Source organism: Tursiops truncatus, chromosome 15 (assembly GCF_011762595.2).
Source record: "Tursiops truncatus isolate mTurTru1 chromosome 15, mTurTru1.mat.Y, whole genome shotgun sequence".
NCBI lineage: Eukaryota > Metazoa > Chordata > Mammalia > Artiodactyla > Delphinidae > Tursiops > Tursiops truncatus.
Genome location: NC_047048.1, coordinates 84,087,384 through 84,105,348, shown reverse-complemented (window position 1 = coordinate 84,105,348; position 17,965 = coordinate 84,087,384). Strand labels below are relative to the sequence as shown.

The window sequence follows — 17,965 nt, the reverse complement described above, 5'->3', positions numbered from 1 at the left end:
ACCTCTGTGTGCTGGAATTCCAAAAAGTGGAGACAACCCCATTCTAATTCCAGGGGCTGCAACAAAAGTCTGTCGCTGTCATCATATTTAAAATCAAAGATCTTTAGAGAAGGCTATGCTTATAGTATTTCAAATGCAAATATCCCAGGACGACCTACAAATACAGTTCAGGTTTATCAGGGTGGGGGACAGATCTTATGTCATAAAGACGCATCTGCAGTTTCTAGGACTAGAAATCCAGAGCATTTGTTAAGTGTTTAAACCAAAAATACCCCAGTGAAACACTCCCACCAGTTGGGAGACACTCTCCCTTCCAGCAAAGGTGCCACTGCTCAGCCGGAAGGAAAGACACTTGAGGTTCAGGCGGTACCCCTGCCCCTCGTCACTTTCAAAGGATCCAAGACTTCAAAATGGATTTCAAAGGCCGCTGCAATTCTGGCAGCATGGTAGAAAATTGACGTTTACCAGCCATTAACCTTTCAAGCACGGAACAATTTTTTTTTCTTACATGGAAGTATACCTTACACTTCTCTGCAGATAAATCCTTAAGCTGTCCAGCTCCTTAAAAGTCACTGTGAAACCTCTCTGTTCTCAAGAAAATATAGTTCTATAATTTTACGGACTTTTGATCACAATTTTATCGCCTTCAGCCCTTTGCTGGTATTCTGTTTTTATCTTAAAATGTAAGAACTAGATAAGACAAGTGGTATAATCCCTTCTTTGCATCTGAGGGAAGGTGGGAAAGAGTAAGATAACTTGAGAAAAAAGCCTCCGGCTTTAAACAGTGAGGAGCCTGCAGGATGGTGACAGCTATCTTTGGACACTCATTGCCTAATGACTCCATTAGCTCGTCACGCCCCAGCATTAAATGTGATTTGACATAATCCAATCATACCCAGCCCTATTAATAAATAGCGGTTGTGAAATTATGTTCATGTGCGGCCTCCATTCCCCGGGAGCCTACAAAGCTTTAAATGAGCCTCTCCATCATTTGTTTATTCAATTTTAAAAACATGCCTTTTGCCAAAAGGTCTCTGGCCACACGTAAGAATGTAAAGGTCAAGAAGGGAAAAAGCCCCCAAACAAAACCATAAAAAATACCAAATCAAGCTGCCGTCTAATGGAAAACTTACTGCTCCAAAGGCCAGCTCATCACATCTCAGGGGCAAGGAGGAGGAGAGTCTGGTCATCTAACAAGAGCAGTGACCACGATGCAGGCTGGCAGACCTGATGACGGGGCCGCCGGGTCTGCACCACCCAGGCTATCAGACCCCCTGCCTCGGGGGTGCCCGGTCTCCGTGGGGGGAATTGGGGCCAAGGTGATGGACAGAACAGGGCAAGGGCAGGCCTCGGGAGGCAGGCTGCCCCACTTAAACAACTGTCCCCAAACCATCCAGCATCAGCGTCCCCTGCTTCGTAAAAGGGGGCTAATGATGCGCTCTCCTCAGAGGGTGGTGGTTGGCACCGGCAAGGTGCCTGGTGCAGGGGAAGCCTAGATCCACATACTAGAAAACACAACAACGGTCCTCCCAACTCCTCGGATGGGACCGGATGCAGGCATGGGACAGGGCGCCCGTGGGAGCCTGGCACTCACCACAGGGGCTGCATGACCCAGCTCACCCAGTTTACAGTGTCCATAACCCAATGCCGTGCAAACAGCCTGACCATCAAGAGAAAGCAACGACATGGCTGATCCAGAACGTTCCAACCCAAGGGCCCTTCCGCCTCTGCTCCGGCTGCCCTGGGTCACTCTTGGGGAGATGTGTCGCATGCAGCCCGAGGGGCCAGCTGGAGCAGCACCTGGGGCCTGAGAATCCTGGTGCCCAGTGGCAGTGGTCATGGAAAGGCCAGGCCCATTCCCATGCCGGTCACCGGCCCTTGGGTTGCTTGCCCATCCCAACCCCAAAAGACAGACAGGATGGCCACAGCCACTCCCTCCCAGTTAAGACCTGGAGCCCCCTGGGATACCCAGGGCTCCCCGTCAACACAGACCCAGCAGGCAGGGCGGCTTGCAACAGTCTGGTCCCAGGAATGCAGGAGGCTCCATGCAACGCAGCCACAGACAGACAGGGACAGGGTCAGGACCTTGGAACCTGAGCTGAGCAGCTGCCTTCCTGGGGAAAGCCCGCTCACCTCTGCTTTCCGGAGAGCTAAGGGGCCAGGCAGCAAAAACGCGGCTGCTCGAGACACGGAAACGAGACACTGGGAGCCAGAAATAATGCCTTTTTGCATTTGCAGAGTAAAGCAGTTCTGGGGAGAGAAGAGGCATATTCGATGAATGCTTTCCTTCCGGAGGGCACCCGCTCCTTCACACGCATCTCCACAGTGGCAGAGGGAGCGTGCCTTTCCTTCTGCAGCAGCAGTGGTTCAATGATACATTCCCAAATGCAGACCTTCAGGTTAACAAAATATTTACAGTGTATCTATGTGGTATTATCTGAGCTATAATCCTTGTTAAAATTCCATTTGACCGGGAAGGATAATGGGAGGAGAGCAAATGCTCACATACATTTTAATTCCAATGAAACTGTTCCATGTCAGGCTTTATAGTACGAGATCCTACATTTCTATACTGACGTGCCCCATTTACTGTTCTGGGGAGATGGAAACCACAGCATCCTTCCCACCGCCCACCTGAGCAGCACTTTAGGATGCTGGTTACCTCCTGGCAGAGCCCCTCATGGAAAACACACTTTCTCACGAGGGATGCTGAGCGCTGGAATTCTGAAGGTAAACGTCCTCTAGAACTGAAGCCTTCAGGCTTTAAGGAACATCAGCTTCCCTGGCAGTTGGATTAAATAGGCAGAGTCCTAGGGCACAGACCCAGGATTTCTAGTTCAGTGCGTGTGTGAGTTTCCTGGGGCTGCTGTAACAAGTGACCACAGACTTTAAAAAAAAAAAAAAAAAAGTATTCTCTTGAAGTTCTAGAGCCCAGAAGTCTGAAATCCAGGTTGGCAGGGCTGCACTCCCTCCACAGGCTCCAGGGGAGCGTCCTTCCCACCTCTTGCAGCTCCTGGTCCCCCAGGTGTCCTTGGCTTGTGGCCTCATCACTCCAGGCTCTACTTCCATCGTCACACAGCTTCTCCCCTGTGTGTGTGTCTCCTCTTCTGTCACTTATAAAGACACTTGTCACTGGATGTAGGGCCCTGGATAATCCCGGGTGATCTCATCTCAAGATCCTTAGCTTAGTTGAACCCGCAAAGACCCTTTCTCCAAACACGGTCACAGTCACAGGTTCTGGGTTGATGTATCTTTTGGGGCCACTGTTGTCAACCATGAATTGGCCCTTGCCAGGGGCACTTGCCATCCACCTCTACAAGGATTAAATCACATGCTGCTGCAGCTGCTGACCTTCGACACCCCCTGAAAGGAGTTCAGGGTGGAGAGCAGAGATGAGGGACTCTGTGCTCTGGGAAAAAGTGGCAGAACAGGTCTTCAGATAGTTAGATATTTTCAGGAGCCAATTTTAAGAGCCCACTTCTTGTATCTCCTCGTATCTAGAAAAGCACTAAAATCCTTCATGGTGACGTCTGCTCCTCGTGACTAGCAGAAACCTTCTGCCAAAAGATATGTGTTTGACTGCACGTACTCCCCCTTCACCAAAATCACATCTCTACTGACCTTCCCCCTACTTCTTTGGAGCGATTTCTCAGAGCTCTCTGAGATGCTGTCTCCCAGGCTATAGTCCTCATTTTGCCCCCAGTAAACCTTAACTCACGACTCTCACACTGCATTTTTTTAAAGTCGACACCATCCAACCCGCTACAGTTGGTGTGGGAGGGGACCCAGGGGCCTGCCGGGTTTAACAGTGTCCCCCAGGCAGGCAGTTCCTGGACCACACTTGGACATCCTGCCCCTCTGCAGATAAGGAAACCAAGGCCTAGAGAAGGGAGGGCCGCCCCCATTCAGCTCCTCTCCCAGGAGAACTCCCCACCCTCACTCCTCCCCTGCCCCGCTGGACGCAGAAGACTGGGACGGGAAGAAGCTTAGGGTCCCTCTCGGCTTTCCAGGCAGATCAACATTGAAGGTGTTCAAACACATTTGGGCAGCAAAAACCAAGCAAAACGAAACTCTAACATTTCTCCAAGTCAGACGCACACGCAAGGGTGCGCACTCCCAAAGGGGGCCGGTCCAGAAGGCGAGCCGTCCTCTGTACCTGGCTCAAGGATAAGGAGAGCGAGGCCCCCTCCTTGGACAGACACGGGGTCTGCACCCCAACCCCGGGGCTGGAACTGAATTAAACTGTATTCTAAATGGAAAGCACACCTGTTCCAGGCCAGGAAGGCCTGCAGCTTCTCCCGGGGCCTCTCCCTGGGCAGGTAAGCTCCCACCTCCAGGAGGCCCATCCTCCCACCTGACAGGCAGGGGGTGGCACTCCCCTGCCCTGCAGATATTTATCTGTCGCTGAAGGCTTACCTTAAGCCTTCCTAAATCTCCACACGAGGCAAGAAAACACAATGAAGCTGAACAAGGCGCAGTTAAAGCAGCTGGATTGGAAGCTGCTTCGGGTTTTGTGGCCCCCGTCACCCTTCAGTCTCCAGAGTGGCAAATCCCCGTCTCAGGACCCACGAGGAAGCTGCCAACCAGAGTCCTAACTAGAGACACCGGAGGCGGGAGCTCCTAGAGTGAGGCAGGGTGGGTTGAGGGCCATGGGGGGCAGGGCTCAGGCCTGCAGCTTTGGATGCAAACCGGTCTCCCTGACCCGTCTCCCACTGGGTTACTGAATCGCCCTGGGCCTCACTTTCCTCTCCGTGAAGCGGGGGTGCCCGCATGAATCGCTGAGGGTCCACAGGAGCCGAGTGAAGAACACAGCACAACGCCCGAGACACAGCAGGTCCTCAGCAGGCGGCGGCCTGCGGGAGGCCCCAAGGACACCCATGTCCGAATCCCCGAACCTGCGAGTACGTCACCTTCGTGGCAAAAGGGCCTCTGCAGATGTGCTCAAGTCCAGGACCTGAGATGGGAGGTGATGCTGGACTATCGGGGGTGGGGGGCCCAGGGTCCTCACGAGGTCCTTATGAGCAGAAGAGGCAGTCAGGGAAGGTGATGTGACCGTGGGGAGCTGCACCGGTGCTGGTGTGAAGGTAGAGGAAGGGGCCACGAGAAAAGGACAGCAGTGGGGCCTCGAGAAGCTGCAAAGGCAGGAAACGGATTCTCCCGGGAGCTTCCAGAAGGATCCAGCCTGCAGCCCAGGGGGACCCATGTTGGATGGAGTCTGATGTCCAGAAGAACAAGCTGATAAGATCGGTGTCTTTTAAGCTGCTACATTTATGGGTCACTTGTACCACACTAAGAAACGCATACAGTCCTCAATCTAAGCAAATTCCTCCCTGGAAAAGGCAGTGTGGGAGCGGAAAGTCCTACAGCCCATACAGACCAGGTGGTCTGGGGGCGTGGCCTCTGACTGCCCTGAGCCCACAGGTGTCTTGAAGGCATTCAATGTGAGTACATATTAGCATATAATAAGTCCTCAAAAAACACCACGTGCCCCTGATGCAGGCTGGAAGGGAAAGGGCCTTTGGTCGCATACACTAGTCCAAGATAATTAAGTAGGGTTTTGTTCAGTTTTGTTCTCTTTTGTTTAAGAAGGAGTGGAGGTGGGGAGAGGTGGCTGAGACAGTACCAGAGGCCACCAGGAGAGGGCAGCCTAGAGCCTGGGCAAAAAGTCACCAAAATTCTTAGTTTTTAAGCAAAAAGGGAGCGCTTTTACCAGCCCGTCTTACAGCATAGCACAGCCCTCTCTGAAGATTACAAGAAAAACAAGTGCCATGAGGTTTTACAAGAGCACACTTTCCACCCTTGACGGAAAGACAGTCACGCAGCTTACAGCATTTTGTATAGTGGAATTCACTGGGAGTAAGAATTGTTTTTTAATAAATGTTATTTATTTTATTTATCTTTGGCTGCACTGGGTCTTCGTTGCTGTGCGCGGGCTTTTCTCTAGTTGCATCGAGCGCGGGCTACTCTTCGTTGCGGTGCGCGGGCTTCTCATTGCAGTGGCATCTCTTGTTGCAGAGCATAGGCTCTAGGCACGCGGACTCAGTAGTTGTGGCTCACGGGCTCTAGAGCGCGGGCTTCAGTAGTTGTGGCGCACGGGCTTAGTTGCTCTGCGGCATGTGGGATCTTCCCGGACCAGGGCTCGAACCCATGTCCCCTGCATTGGCAGGTGGATTCCTAACCACTGCACCACCAGGGAAGCCCCATCGGAGTAAGAATTGCTTCTTCAAAGTCAGAATAACAGGAACATTCTTTGAGAAAATGAGTGCTGGCTTCCTCACTCGCTCTCAGTTTGTGCTTAGTTCTGGCATCCACCTAACCATGCTCCAAGGAAAAAGAAAGAAGGACACAAGGAAGGAAGGAGGGAAGGACCTAGAATCGGGGGCCCCTGCAAACACTGAGGACCCCAGAACCAGGCAGAAAGGACCACCTGCAGACGGAGGGCCCTCTCTCCCACACAGCCCCCGCATACCACAGAGGTGGTGCCAGGAAGCCCGGCCTGGTCAGGTGGGCGGCCTCCTTCAGACCAGGCTTGTCAGCTCTTCTCGGGAGCCTCATCGAGGTCCCCCAGGCTCTGAGCCGCAGCAGGAGTGGTTTATGACGCTGTCCCGAGCCTCAGCCCTGCCCCCATCAAGTGTGTGCCAGGACGGCTGGCTCCTGTAGGCTTTCTCTGCTGTGTCCCCAACGTGGGCAGAGTCTGAGAGCTGAGTGAGAGTGTGGTTCTGGGACTGTCTGCCACATGCCCGGAATCGCACATTCCTGCTGGCATCGCAAAATCCTGCTCTTCTAAAACCAAGGCCAGTTTTGCCAACCCAAGGTGTCCACCAAGTTTGGAGCCACTTCAGATGGGCCCTTCCACATCAGCAACTGCAGTCAAGCACTTCTGGAAAAACGGGGCCTCTGTTTGTTCCAAACGTTCAAGGTGAGAAACAATGAGCATGTCTGGATGCCTGATAATTGCCGGTTTTATGACGGGGCCCCTGAACATCTGGGGTGTCTCTTGTCTGCTCAAGTGCTCTAGAAACCATCTCCGTTCACATTACAGGGGAGATGTAAACAAGCTAAGAGCGTGGGTCTGAACATGAGGGAAAACAGCAAACTGCATGCATTTAGGCCAATCTCTCAACCTCCTCAATCTTCAGTTTCTGATCCAAACAATGGGAATAATTTTACCTCCCCAGAAAGGCTTTTGGGAGGATTACACGGGACGTGTGCCGAGGCTGGCACAGACCCAGCTGGGACGCAATGTTATAAGTATATAAAGTTTCACATTCCCTCATCCCAAGACTCCATTAAAATACATATTTCTGAAATGCAAAAATCTTAATCTTCAAACTGCAGCGTGGACGAGTCCGTCATCCTCACGTCTAACTGGTGTGTGTGCCTCTGAGATGAGGATTTTTATTTCATGACAGTTGACTAGAGAGGGCACAGGGGGTAGAGGGTGCTGGGGGGCGCTCCTGATCCGTGGCCTTAGGGACCCAGGGAGGAAGGCCAGGCACTAGCACCTCCCTCCGGGCTGCAGGGGGAGCAACAGAAGCAGGGGCCGGGCCCGCACGCGGTGCGGTGGCCGAGGGCAGGGGCCGCAGTCCTTGGCCTGCTTCTGGTTTTAAACACGGCTATCAGGGCCCTCCATCGGCGTGAGCTTTGGCGCGTGGGCAGAGCATGAAGCAGGCTTTTCGTGCTTTATCACTGTGCTGTTCTTACCTCTTATCTGATAGAAGCCACTTTCTAAGTATATAAACTCTTTCTAAACCTCTTAACTCTGTGACCAGGCAAAATTATAGCAGGGAAAGGCTGCTGAGAAACCCAAAACAGCACTGGTCCCTGAAAAGGCAAGGCTGGCCCCAAAGACAGCCAGAGGGGTACCATGGTCTCCACCACTACCACGGGCTCCGGGTGCTCCTTTTCAGGGGACACCTGAGGTACCACCAATAGAAGGCAGTGAGGTCTGGGTGCTCAAAGGAGCCTCCTTTGGCTTCAAGAGCAAGGAAAGTCCTGGCTTAGAGCCAGTGGAAGCCACCCGCTGGGGCTCAGTCCTGCTTCACCTCCACTCAACTCCATGTCTTTGTTAAGACCAAGATTCCCAGTGCATAATCTCCTGGCTTCCTGGAAGAGGGTGGCTAAGACAGCCAGCAGAGAGTTCACATTCTGGGATGGGTGGATGAGATAGACAGCCCTGACTTAATATATGTAATGATTCAGTCATATCCTGGCCAAAGAGAAAGTCTGAAGTGGTGACTATTCATTTCGTCTGTTCACCAAATATGTACCGAGTGCCCAGACATGCTCTCTGCGATCCAGTGTGCTGGACGTGGATACTAATTTACAAAGGAGCAGAAGGACGCTAGAGCAAGAGTAAGGCCAAGGCCCAAGAAACAAAGGATGGATAGAGGCTCAGGGCAGAGCATGAAACATGCTCTGAGCTTCCAGAGGGAAAGACAAGCACTTGCTAGCACGCACAGCTCTTGCTTTCCCAAAGGCAGGGATTGCATTTAGCTGCACGTCACAAGAAACTCGACTGTGGTGTTTTATCCTTATTTTTCTCATCTCTCAGGGGACAGTGAAAGGTCTGCAGTTTTTCAAGGATGCCACCTGAGATCCAGTTCCCACTCCACCATCCTCACAGTCACAAGATGGCTGCTCTGCCCCAGACATCACATCCGTATTCCAGGCAGGAGAAAAAGGTAAGGGCAAAAGAAAGAAGGCATGGCCAGCTGAGTCTGTGACTCTTTACCATGAAAAAAACAGCTTTCCCACAAGTCTCATCTAACAGAAAAACCTAGTCAGATCCCATTGACCAGAAAAGGGCCATATTGCCACCTTGGTGTAAAAGTCTACCAGAGGTGTGAGTATATTAAACAGGGCTCAGTGTGAGCCAACCGGATCAGGACAGAAGAGGTTTCATTAGTAAGGAAGAGGTTCTGTTAGTAAGGAAAAGGGACAGAATGGATACTGGACAGGCAACCTGAAGTGTCCAGTGATTCACAGCACACAGGGTGGCTTTGTCGTGTGTGCCATTTATTTGAACATTCCGAGCAGCTCCCGCTTATCTGTGAGTTGACGGAGGGGACTCAGAAACACCACAGTGTCAACATTTTCCGGCTCATTCATGACTTCACTTGACAACACTGGTTGCACACCCACGGCCCCACAAGGCAGGCATGACACTGGGTGATAGGTGTGCAGTCAGACTCGCTCAGCGTCTGGTCCATGCATCTAGCGACACCTTCCACCCTGGCAAGAGTGTTACCTGTCTTCACAGAGGAGGGTAAAGAGGCTATTTTCAACATACTTGTAAAGACAAGATAGCGGTACTTCTGGCCACAGTCATTACATTGTGGCGATTTCTTAGATGCCGATTCCAGACCCCCGCATGCATTTGGTCTCTCCTCAACCATCCCTCCCTCTGTGTGACTTGATACACAAATGAGTCATTCGTTCTACAAGGCATTGCCTGTTACTCTGCTTTGGGTAGGGCGCTGGAAGCTGGGGAAACCTTTATGTGGCAGACACTGATGCTTGTCTCCTCGGTACCCATTCCTCCCGTCTTCCTTCCTAAGACGCCCAACTCTGCTCCAAGTAGCAATTTACTCATCTACCAGGTGATGGATCATAACAGGTCTAAGTCAGACTGTGCAATTCTCTGCTTCCCAGCCTCCCCACCTCTTTCCACTGGGAGTGGAATGTGACCTAGTCCTTGCCAGTGAGAACTTCAGCAAGGGTTCTGAGAAAGTGTTTGTTTTTCTGATACAGGGAAGAGATGAAGATGGTGCTACTACTCCCTCCTTTTTCTAGCTTGCTGTGAACTCAAATGCAATGCCTGGAGCCACAGCAGCCAGTTTACAATGATCAGGCAATACACTGACAAACTAAAGATGGTAGAACGATAAGAATAAAGATTAGGCATGACATGGTGCCACTGACCTGATCAGTCCTTGACTACCTATCTCTTCACGGTTATGTGAGAAAAATTAAACCCCATTCATTTAAGATTCTGTTAATTGGGTTTTATCCTGTTGGCCCAGAACATTCTAAATGTTAAACCAGAGTGACGGGGCTGCTGCCCTCATGAACCTTACAGTTTAAGTAAGAAAGATGATTGACCAGATAATATAAATTCTCCAATGAGAAAGCAAAGTGTGGTCAAGGGCACAAGATGGTCATAAACTCACTGGGATATGGGAGAGGGAAGGCTTTTCTGAGGCAGTCTCAGTAAATGAAGTCATCAGAAACAAAGCACCTCTTTCTGTATTCTCTGAACTCGTGGGGCAATGTCCAGACCCCACTTCCCCTGCCCTGGCAGACAACATTTTCACTTCTCCAGGAGCGAGGACAGATACGACCCATCCGTGCTGGTTTCCCACAAAGCCGCCCCTCAATCTCCCATCCTTGTGGGGTTTTACCTTGAAGCTGGTCTGGGTTTTCGCAGAACTCTGCCCGCCATGAGAGAGCGATGCAGGTCAGCGCATCAGCTGCAGCCTCGGGCCGGGCTGACCGTGAATTATTAACGAAGCCGAGAAAAAGACACCAGCTTAGCCACTACCCAATGCTAAACTATGGTGCAGAGAACGCGCGGTTGTCACGTAAGGAAAAGGGCTCCACCATCCTATTTTAGACATTACCATGCACCAGTGATCGTGGCCATCAGTGAATGATCCTGGAAACAAACCACGGGGTAACAGCGTGTGCAGTTACATTCGAGTGCTCGCCAGGAGGAGCACAGACGGGAAACGCAACGCGGAGGGGATCTAGGAACTACAGATCAGCTAAACAAACACTCCAGACGGCGTACGTAGCGGTTCTGCCCGCCATTCAAAAGGATCCCAATACCATAGTATCTGCTACCCTACTGGGGAAAACGGTTTTAAGCCTAATTAGCGTGAAATTTTTTGAATGCAAATGCTTTTTCATTTAGACATAAAACAAAATGCCACAACATTTCTTCCATCCATTTATCATCAACAAGTTAATTACTGTGTAACAAATCTCTCCTTCTGGAGCCTGGATGTTTGGGGCTGCCGGTGAGCTTACTCCGGCAAAGAGAAGGAACCGCAAAGCAGTCATTAACGGCTTACGGCGCATTTAGAATAAAACGGGGACTCTGTGAAGCTTTGCTTGTCAAATTAAGGTTAAGCTCTCTCCGCTGGCATAACTCAATTGTAAGTAGTCATTACCTATTTAACTTGATTCCTACCAGGATAACAGAAATATTGGGCCACTTATTTATTTTCGACACATGCATCTTCACTGTGGCCCTGTCGTTTGCAAAGTTTTCTACATAAACAGAGGTTTTTATCTGCCGTGGCTTGAGTGTATGCAGTGGTAGCTTTTGCCTCCATATGTGTAAAATTATTTCTAAGATAAAACCTCTCTGTCCCTGAGAACACAGAGGGAGTGGCACACGCAGGTGAGGGAGATACTCTGTGATTTCCCCCTCAACCAGGTTTGGGTTGGGCCTCATCGCGGGTACAAGTAAGTGCAGAGAATATGAGTCTTGCATCCACACAGTCCGTGAGCTGGTCCAAGTTCACGTACGATGATGGACTCCTGGGGCATACGGGGCAGGCCAGCATCCAGCCAGCGACCAAGGCTTCCCCATCACATGGGCTAGGAGCAGAGGGCAGGTCAGCCTGGACCCGCACGGTCCACCAGGAGAGAGAGGAGATGCTAGCTGGAAATCTTACATTTTATTAAGAAAAGTAAGAGAATCATCTGTCATTCTCTTCCATAGTAGGTAGCATCTGCTGTTACAAAAATAGAGGTACTTTTTCTTAAATTCCTGAGTAAAATTGATATGCCAAGATCTTAAGTTTAGCTGCATATTGGGGAGGTGGCAAGGATGCCAGCCTCAGGACACACAAACAGCAGGACCGCAGTTAGCCGCCCCTGATTTGCACTGAGAGTGAGAGAGTCTTCCGGGCCTTCTCTGTGCACACACAGGGATTCTCATAAACCCACAGATCCTGAAAGGCGGTCTAAAATGACACACACTGTGCAATTAACAAAGCATCTCTTGAAAACTCTTACCATAGATGCTCCCTCCCACAGCTACCCAGCCCGCTTCCAGGCCAACTGCCAAGAGGTTGGGTTTTTTTGTTGCTGTTTTTTGTTTTTTGATAATCAATGAAAGAGTCAATAGTATCACACCCCTATATTAATAGTCAACTCAGATGACAACAAATAAGTTAGAAAAGCTGGACTCGGTGCAAAGTAAGATCCTGATTAACATAACCAGGCACACACAGTAGGTCAACGAGCTGTCTCCACAGACAGGATGTGAAGAATCAACCAACTCTGTGAGCGTTCCCCCGCACACGAAGGATCTGCTGTCAGTGCTCGTGGCGGGGACGCCGTATTCCCTAAAACAGAAAACTGGGCAGGAAGTCAGCAGCCTGAGCATGATTTTGCCCTGAATATTGAAACTTAGCTTTGATGCTTCCACTAAAGTTTGTTCCCTCCATCACTTTGGAATCGGCTAAACGCAGCCGCTTCTGGGAAGCCGATGCGGGGAGGGAAGGCACGCGCCGAGGTGTCTGTGGTGCCAATTTGAAACCTCAAGGAAGAAAGAACTGATTTATTTCCCCTCCCATGCAAATAAAGGTTAGTTAGTTTGTCTTGAGAGGGAAACAGGTCGATATGCAGAATGATCTATTGTCATTTGAGTTCTGAAGCTGCCTCTGACTTCCCCATCACAAATGTGGATATCGTCCTGTGGTTACAATAAAGCTAATCGGCAGCTCCCTCCTGCACGTGTGTTTCCGTGCTGTCAGTGGGACAGTAATGAAAACTCATGGCACATTTGCGAACAGAACGTCTGTGGGCTTATTTACTGCGTCCCCAACAACATCGTCTGCTTTATCATGCATTTCAAAGCAGGGATAATTTGAGAATCCAGAATTTCATACACAAAAATACTTGGTAAGAAGGTCTCTCTCTCTGCACCTTATTTGGGTGACGCTACATCCGAATTCCAGTTTGTTGCCCAGGAAATGATTCACCTCACTCAAAAATGACAGGGATTCTGAATCATTCACCTGTGCTGCAAAAGGCCTTTTAGGTCTACCGAGCTGCACCTCCACTGACCTCTCCACCATTTTTTTTTTTTTTTTTTTGCAAAGAGCCTGGCTCAAAGCCAGCCGAGCCTCTTTTTCTGTGGGTGGTAATGTTTCCCTAATCCAGAGCATGGTATGCCATTTCATTTACATGTCTGCCTTACCTTTGAGGACCTTCTCTCCTTCCAGAATATTTTGGGAGATTAATGCCGTGTAATCTTCTTCAGAGAATCCAGCTTTGCAGGTCTCCCTGGCTGTAAGATCTCCATTGTGGGCCTGAGAACAAAAACAAGAGAGGTCAGAAAAAACACAGGTTCACAGAAATTGCATCCAACCCACGTTTAGTCGGGCCTCCTGCATGCAAGGTCTCCAGCTATGACAAGCCTTGGTCCACCAGAGCCTCCTCCCAGACATAATCTGGGGTCTGCCCCTGTGGTCTCCACGTTGGCCGGGGACAGGGGGCATGCAGCAGGGAGGGAGAGCCGGCGGATGGCGAGGCTGAGGGCCTGTCAGGGCCTCACCCACACGTGGCATAAGGGAAGGTCTGAGGACTGTCCAGCAGCAGAGCCAGGAGTTAGCAAATGCAGACACAGAGGAGGGGCGGCCAAGGGAGCAGGCTCTTGCCCGGGCCGTGTCACCCTCCCACGCCAGTGCTCAGGCTTGGGCCGAGGTGGGCCAGCAGGCCTTCTCCTCCCTGTGGTGGCCAGGAGGAAGGAGAGGGGCAGGGCAGGAAAGGAGATTCTCCAAGACTCAGCTCCACCTCGGAGCTTGGCTCTCGGGGAGGCTGCAGGGAGGCGGCCGAGGCTTCCGCCCACCCTCCAGTCCTACCCCTCCACTTCTTGGACGCTTGTCCACTTTTGGAGCCCTCATCTCCAGCCTAACCAGGCCAGAGCTTCCCTAACTGACCAAAGAAGGTGGGTGTCCTCCTGTCCTGTCCCCCGGCGCACCCTGGGCTATCCTGCCCAGTGTGAGGTCTAGAACCCTGATCGCTGGGAGGGCAGGGAAGTGCGGAGGTGGGCGAAGAGCCCCTCCCAGGCTGCGGGGAGTGGCAGCTAGGTCAGCTGCGTAGGGATGGGGAACGGAGGGAGAGGCTGCATGTGCGACGGGAAGCCAGCCCCGCGTCAGAAGAAGGAGCGCCACAGCTCCCGGCTCCGCAGCGAGCGCAGGAGCAGGGGCGCAGCCCGAGCCCCGCAGTCGCGCCTTCGCGGGGCCACCAAGCGGAACGCACCTCCCCGCCTCCTCCAGGCTTGCGCGCCGACGCCCGCCCGTTCTCGGCACCGGAGGCTGCCCCAGTCCGCAGCTCCCGGGACCCCGACGCCGGCCTGGGCGCGGCGCCCCCATCAAAAATCACCCAGGGGAGGCAGGGCAGGGCGCAGGGTCACTCCTCGGGTAAAGCTCCGCACCGCGGCTCCGTGCCTCGAGAACGAAGCTCCAAATACGACCGAAGCCCGGGGATACCTAACTCGCCCAGGAAAGTTTCCACCTGCCCGGGCGTGGGTCGAGCGCACCGAAGCGCCCGGAGCCTCAGTGGCGGGCCTCCGGCCGCGGGCACTTGTTTATTTCCGAGGTTACAACAGCGAGGCCCTGGAGGAGCAGCGAGGCCGATCGGCCACGAGAGGGGGTTCCTGCAACTCTCGCGGCCCCGCTGCCTTACCCCAGGGGCGCCCCCCGGCGCAGCCTGCACGCTGCCCTCGGGACCTGCACCCTGCAGGCGCAGCGCAGGGCTGGGGACAGAGCTCGCGGGGCTCCGCAGGAAGAAGGCGGGTGCCCGGACCGTGCTCCCCGGTGCACCTCACCAGGCTCCTGCCTGGCGCCTGGCTCTCCGGCCCCGCTCCGAGCCGCGAGGGCCCCGCCGAACACTGGCTGCAGCAGGCGCCGCGGGAAGTCCGCAGCGAGAATGCCCCTCGGTCCACATCCGCCGCCCACCAGCAGCGGCGGTCCCTGCCAGCACCCAGAGAACGAGGACGGATGCGGCGCCGCGCCGGGAGCACCGGCCCCCAGCAGGGGCGGCCAGAGCCGGTGTCCCCAACACCCTGATTTCCGGCCGGCCGCCGCCAGCTCCCCTCGTTCTCAGCCCTGGCCCGGGCTGGGCTCGCCAACTCCGGAGGAGCGCGGCGAGAGGGCGACGGAGGGCTCGCCGGCTCCGCCAGCGGGCAGCCTGCCCCAGCGCGAGAGAGCCAAGCTCCGGGGCAGCGGCCGCGGACCTGGGGTGGCTGAGGGATGCTCGGCGGGTCCGCTTCGGGCAGAGCTCCCCGCGTCCCGCACTCCGCAACGCACCGCCGCTCCCCGGGGACCCGGCGGCTCCTCGCTCCTGCCGACCGCAGGCGGCTCCGCGGAGCGCGGGAGCCGGCTGGATGCAGCGGTGCGCGCGCCGGGGACGCCCGGCGCGGGCCGGGGAAGCCCGGGAAAGCCCCGCCGGGCGAGTGCGCGCCCCGCCGGCTCCGGGGGCGGCCCCGCGCTGCCTGGGCTGCCGAGCGGCCCGGACGCGAGGCGCAACTTACCCGGAGCGCGCCGGAGAGCGAGAGCAGCACGAGGAGCACGCCGGAGCCCACGGTCATCTTCCCCGCCGCGCCGCGCCGCGCCCCGGCGCCCGCCCGATGCCTGGCGCCCGGAGCCCGTTCCCCGCCGCCGCCCCGATAGCGCCGCTCCGATCGCGGCCGCCGCCGCTCAAGCGGGCCCAGCTCCTGCAGCCAGGCTGCGCCGCCGCGACTGCCGCCCGGCTCCGGGAGCGAGGCCAAGTCCGGCCGGCGGCGGGCTCCCTCGGGCGGGTGCGTCCGCCGGCCTCTCAGCCGCCCGCGCCTCTGTTCCGCGCGTTCGGAACTGCAGGTGAAGCCGCGCGGCGGCCCCGCCGAGGCCCCGCCCCGCCGCCCGGCCCCTGCGCTCGCTCGGCCTGACGCGGGCCTTAAAGGCGCCGCGCCCTCCGCGCCGCACCCGCGCACCCCGCGTCCCCGCCCAGCCGCCGCGCCCCACCTTACCACTCGGCCCGGACAGGGCATCTGGAACCCGGGTCAGCCGAAGGGGCCGAGGACACAAAGTCTACTGGGGAAAAAGGGGCGGGGGGAGCTGTGAGGTCTGAACAAGGGATGGTGGTCCCAGATCCCAAACTATGGGTACGCCTTGGGGATGGGGAGAACCTGATGCCTCAGTCCAGATCCCTGCCTGGGCCCACAGTGGGGGTAGGCACCCCCATCTGTCCTGTATGCTTCAGGTGTCTTCCCACTAACTCTCCTGTCCCAGGCCCACCTCCTGGCCTTGCGTATCTTTGGGGCTCCCAGGAATTAGCCCCGAGAGACCAGCCGATTAGGAAAGCGGAAAGCGCAGAGAGAGGGCCTGCAGGCTGCATGGACACCCAGGGTGAGGGAAAGCTCCAGGTCTGGGCCCTGGCTGTGGTGGACCCTTAAGGACCAAGGAAGGGGCTAATTCCTGTTTGTGCATCAAAATACACTGTTAGGCCTGAGAAGCGAAGAAAGAATTTAGAGGCCCCAGGAAGAAAAGACAGAAACTCCCCCGCAGAAGAGCGGGCAGGAGCGCCAGCCGGACGGGCCAGGCGGGCCTGCTTGGGCGATTTCTGAACTGGGGGAACACTTCCTTAAGGGCTCATCAAGTGAAAAATGTGTACAGCTTGGAAAGTGAGTAAATGTTTCTGCACGTTCCCTTTTGGTTTGGAGATTTTAAGAAAAGTGGTTTTGTTTGCTCAGATATTTCAAATTTTCTTTGTCTTGGTTTGGAGAGCTCTGTGTCCAGAATACATTAGTTCTGGTTTAAGAAATATGCTGCAAAGGAGGGGGAAGAAGATTGACTGAACTGTTGAGCTCCAAGGTCAGGGCCAACTTGGGCAGGAGAGCAGGAGAGCTGTAGCACAGCCCTGCCCTCCCCTGGAACCCTTGCACCTGGGCTGGGGGGCCTGCTGGTTAGCGCGCTGCCTTGGACTGAAGGAAGTCAGGGTCTAGACAACTGCAGAGGGGCAAGGCAAGTGTGTATCTGAGAGCACGGCGACTTGTGGCTTCTCACCCAGTAACTGTGTGACAGTTAAAGGGGACACTGCATCAGTAACGGCCTGCCACACCTGGCCAGAGCCCCATCGGTTCCCAGCCTGGCGGGATAGGGCCAGGGTGCCCCTGTAAGTGGCTGAGTGTGCCTGGCTTACCTTTACGCGCAGACTTCAGCACAGATCCTTTGTCACCAGTGACGTTTCATGGACAGACCCACCCAAGACCCACGCTGGGAGAAGTTCCACTCCTCAGCGCTGTGCTAAGACCTCTCCAATTACCCCCTTACTCAGGGTACTTCAGCACAGCAGGGAGCTGACAGAGGCCGGCCACGGTCCTTGCAATAGTTCTGAAATGTCCATCACGGGGACCTGCCTTTGTCTCAGAAGGTCCGAGTATGATGCAGATTTTGCTCTCGGGAGAGGCTTCCAGAACCCAGCACTTGCTTGCTGTGCTTCCTGAAACTGCTCCGCGTGCAAACACGTGTGCCAACTTAAATTACAAAAACAGTGGTGTTGGGTCGGGGGGTCCTGAGGCCCAAACACTGGGGGGAAACCCCCTCCCCCTCCCCCTCCCCCCCACCGTCTCCTGCCACTGAGTGTCTCAGAGTCTTGAGTCCGCTGAAGTGCATGATGACTTGCAGACCTGGAAGGCCCATCCTGACTCCAGTCAGCCTTGGGGGAGGAGCACATGGGGGAGCTTTGTGTGAATTAACTCCTAGAGCCGTCCTGACTCCAGAGTGGGGCCTGCTGTCATACCCATTGCTCCCCTGGGCAGGAGAGGAGGAGGCGTGGGGAGGCCAGGCGGAGGCTGCAGGACCAGTGTTCTCACCCCGGCCCTGCACCCCTGGCCTGGGGAGCATTTTTCTTCCCCAAACTCATTTGCTGGAGGAGACCTCGTATACAATATATTGAATACGATGTC

The 17,965-nt window shown here is 54.5% G+C and overlaps 1 protein-coding gene across 1 annotated transcript in view; it reads right to left on the bottom strand.

The window, feature by feature from the left end:
* Nucleotides 1-16,048, bottom strand: part of LOC141276605 (uncharacterized) — a 236,105-nt gene extending 220,057 nt beyond the window's left edge. Inside the window, exons 1-2 of the mRNA XM_073793313.1 lie at nt 15,554-16,048; nt 13,217-13,328 (exon numbers count right to left, since the gene is read on the bottom strand). Of these exons, the coding sequence (XP_073649414.1) occupies nt 13,217-13,328; nt 15,554-16,048 (607 nt within the window). The remainder of the gene's footprint in view (nt 1-13,216; nt 13,329-15,553) is intronic.
* Between the last annotated feature and the right edge of the window lie 1,917 nt (nt 16,049-17,965).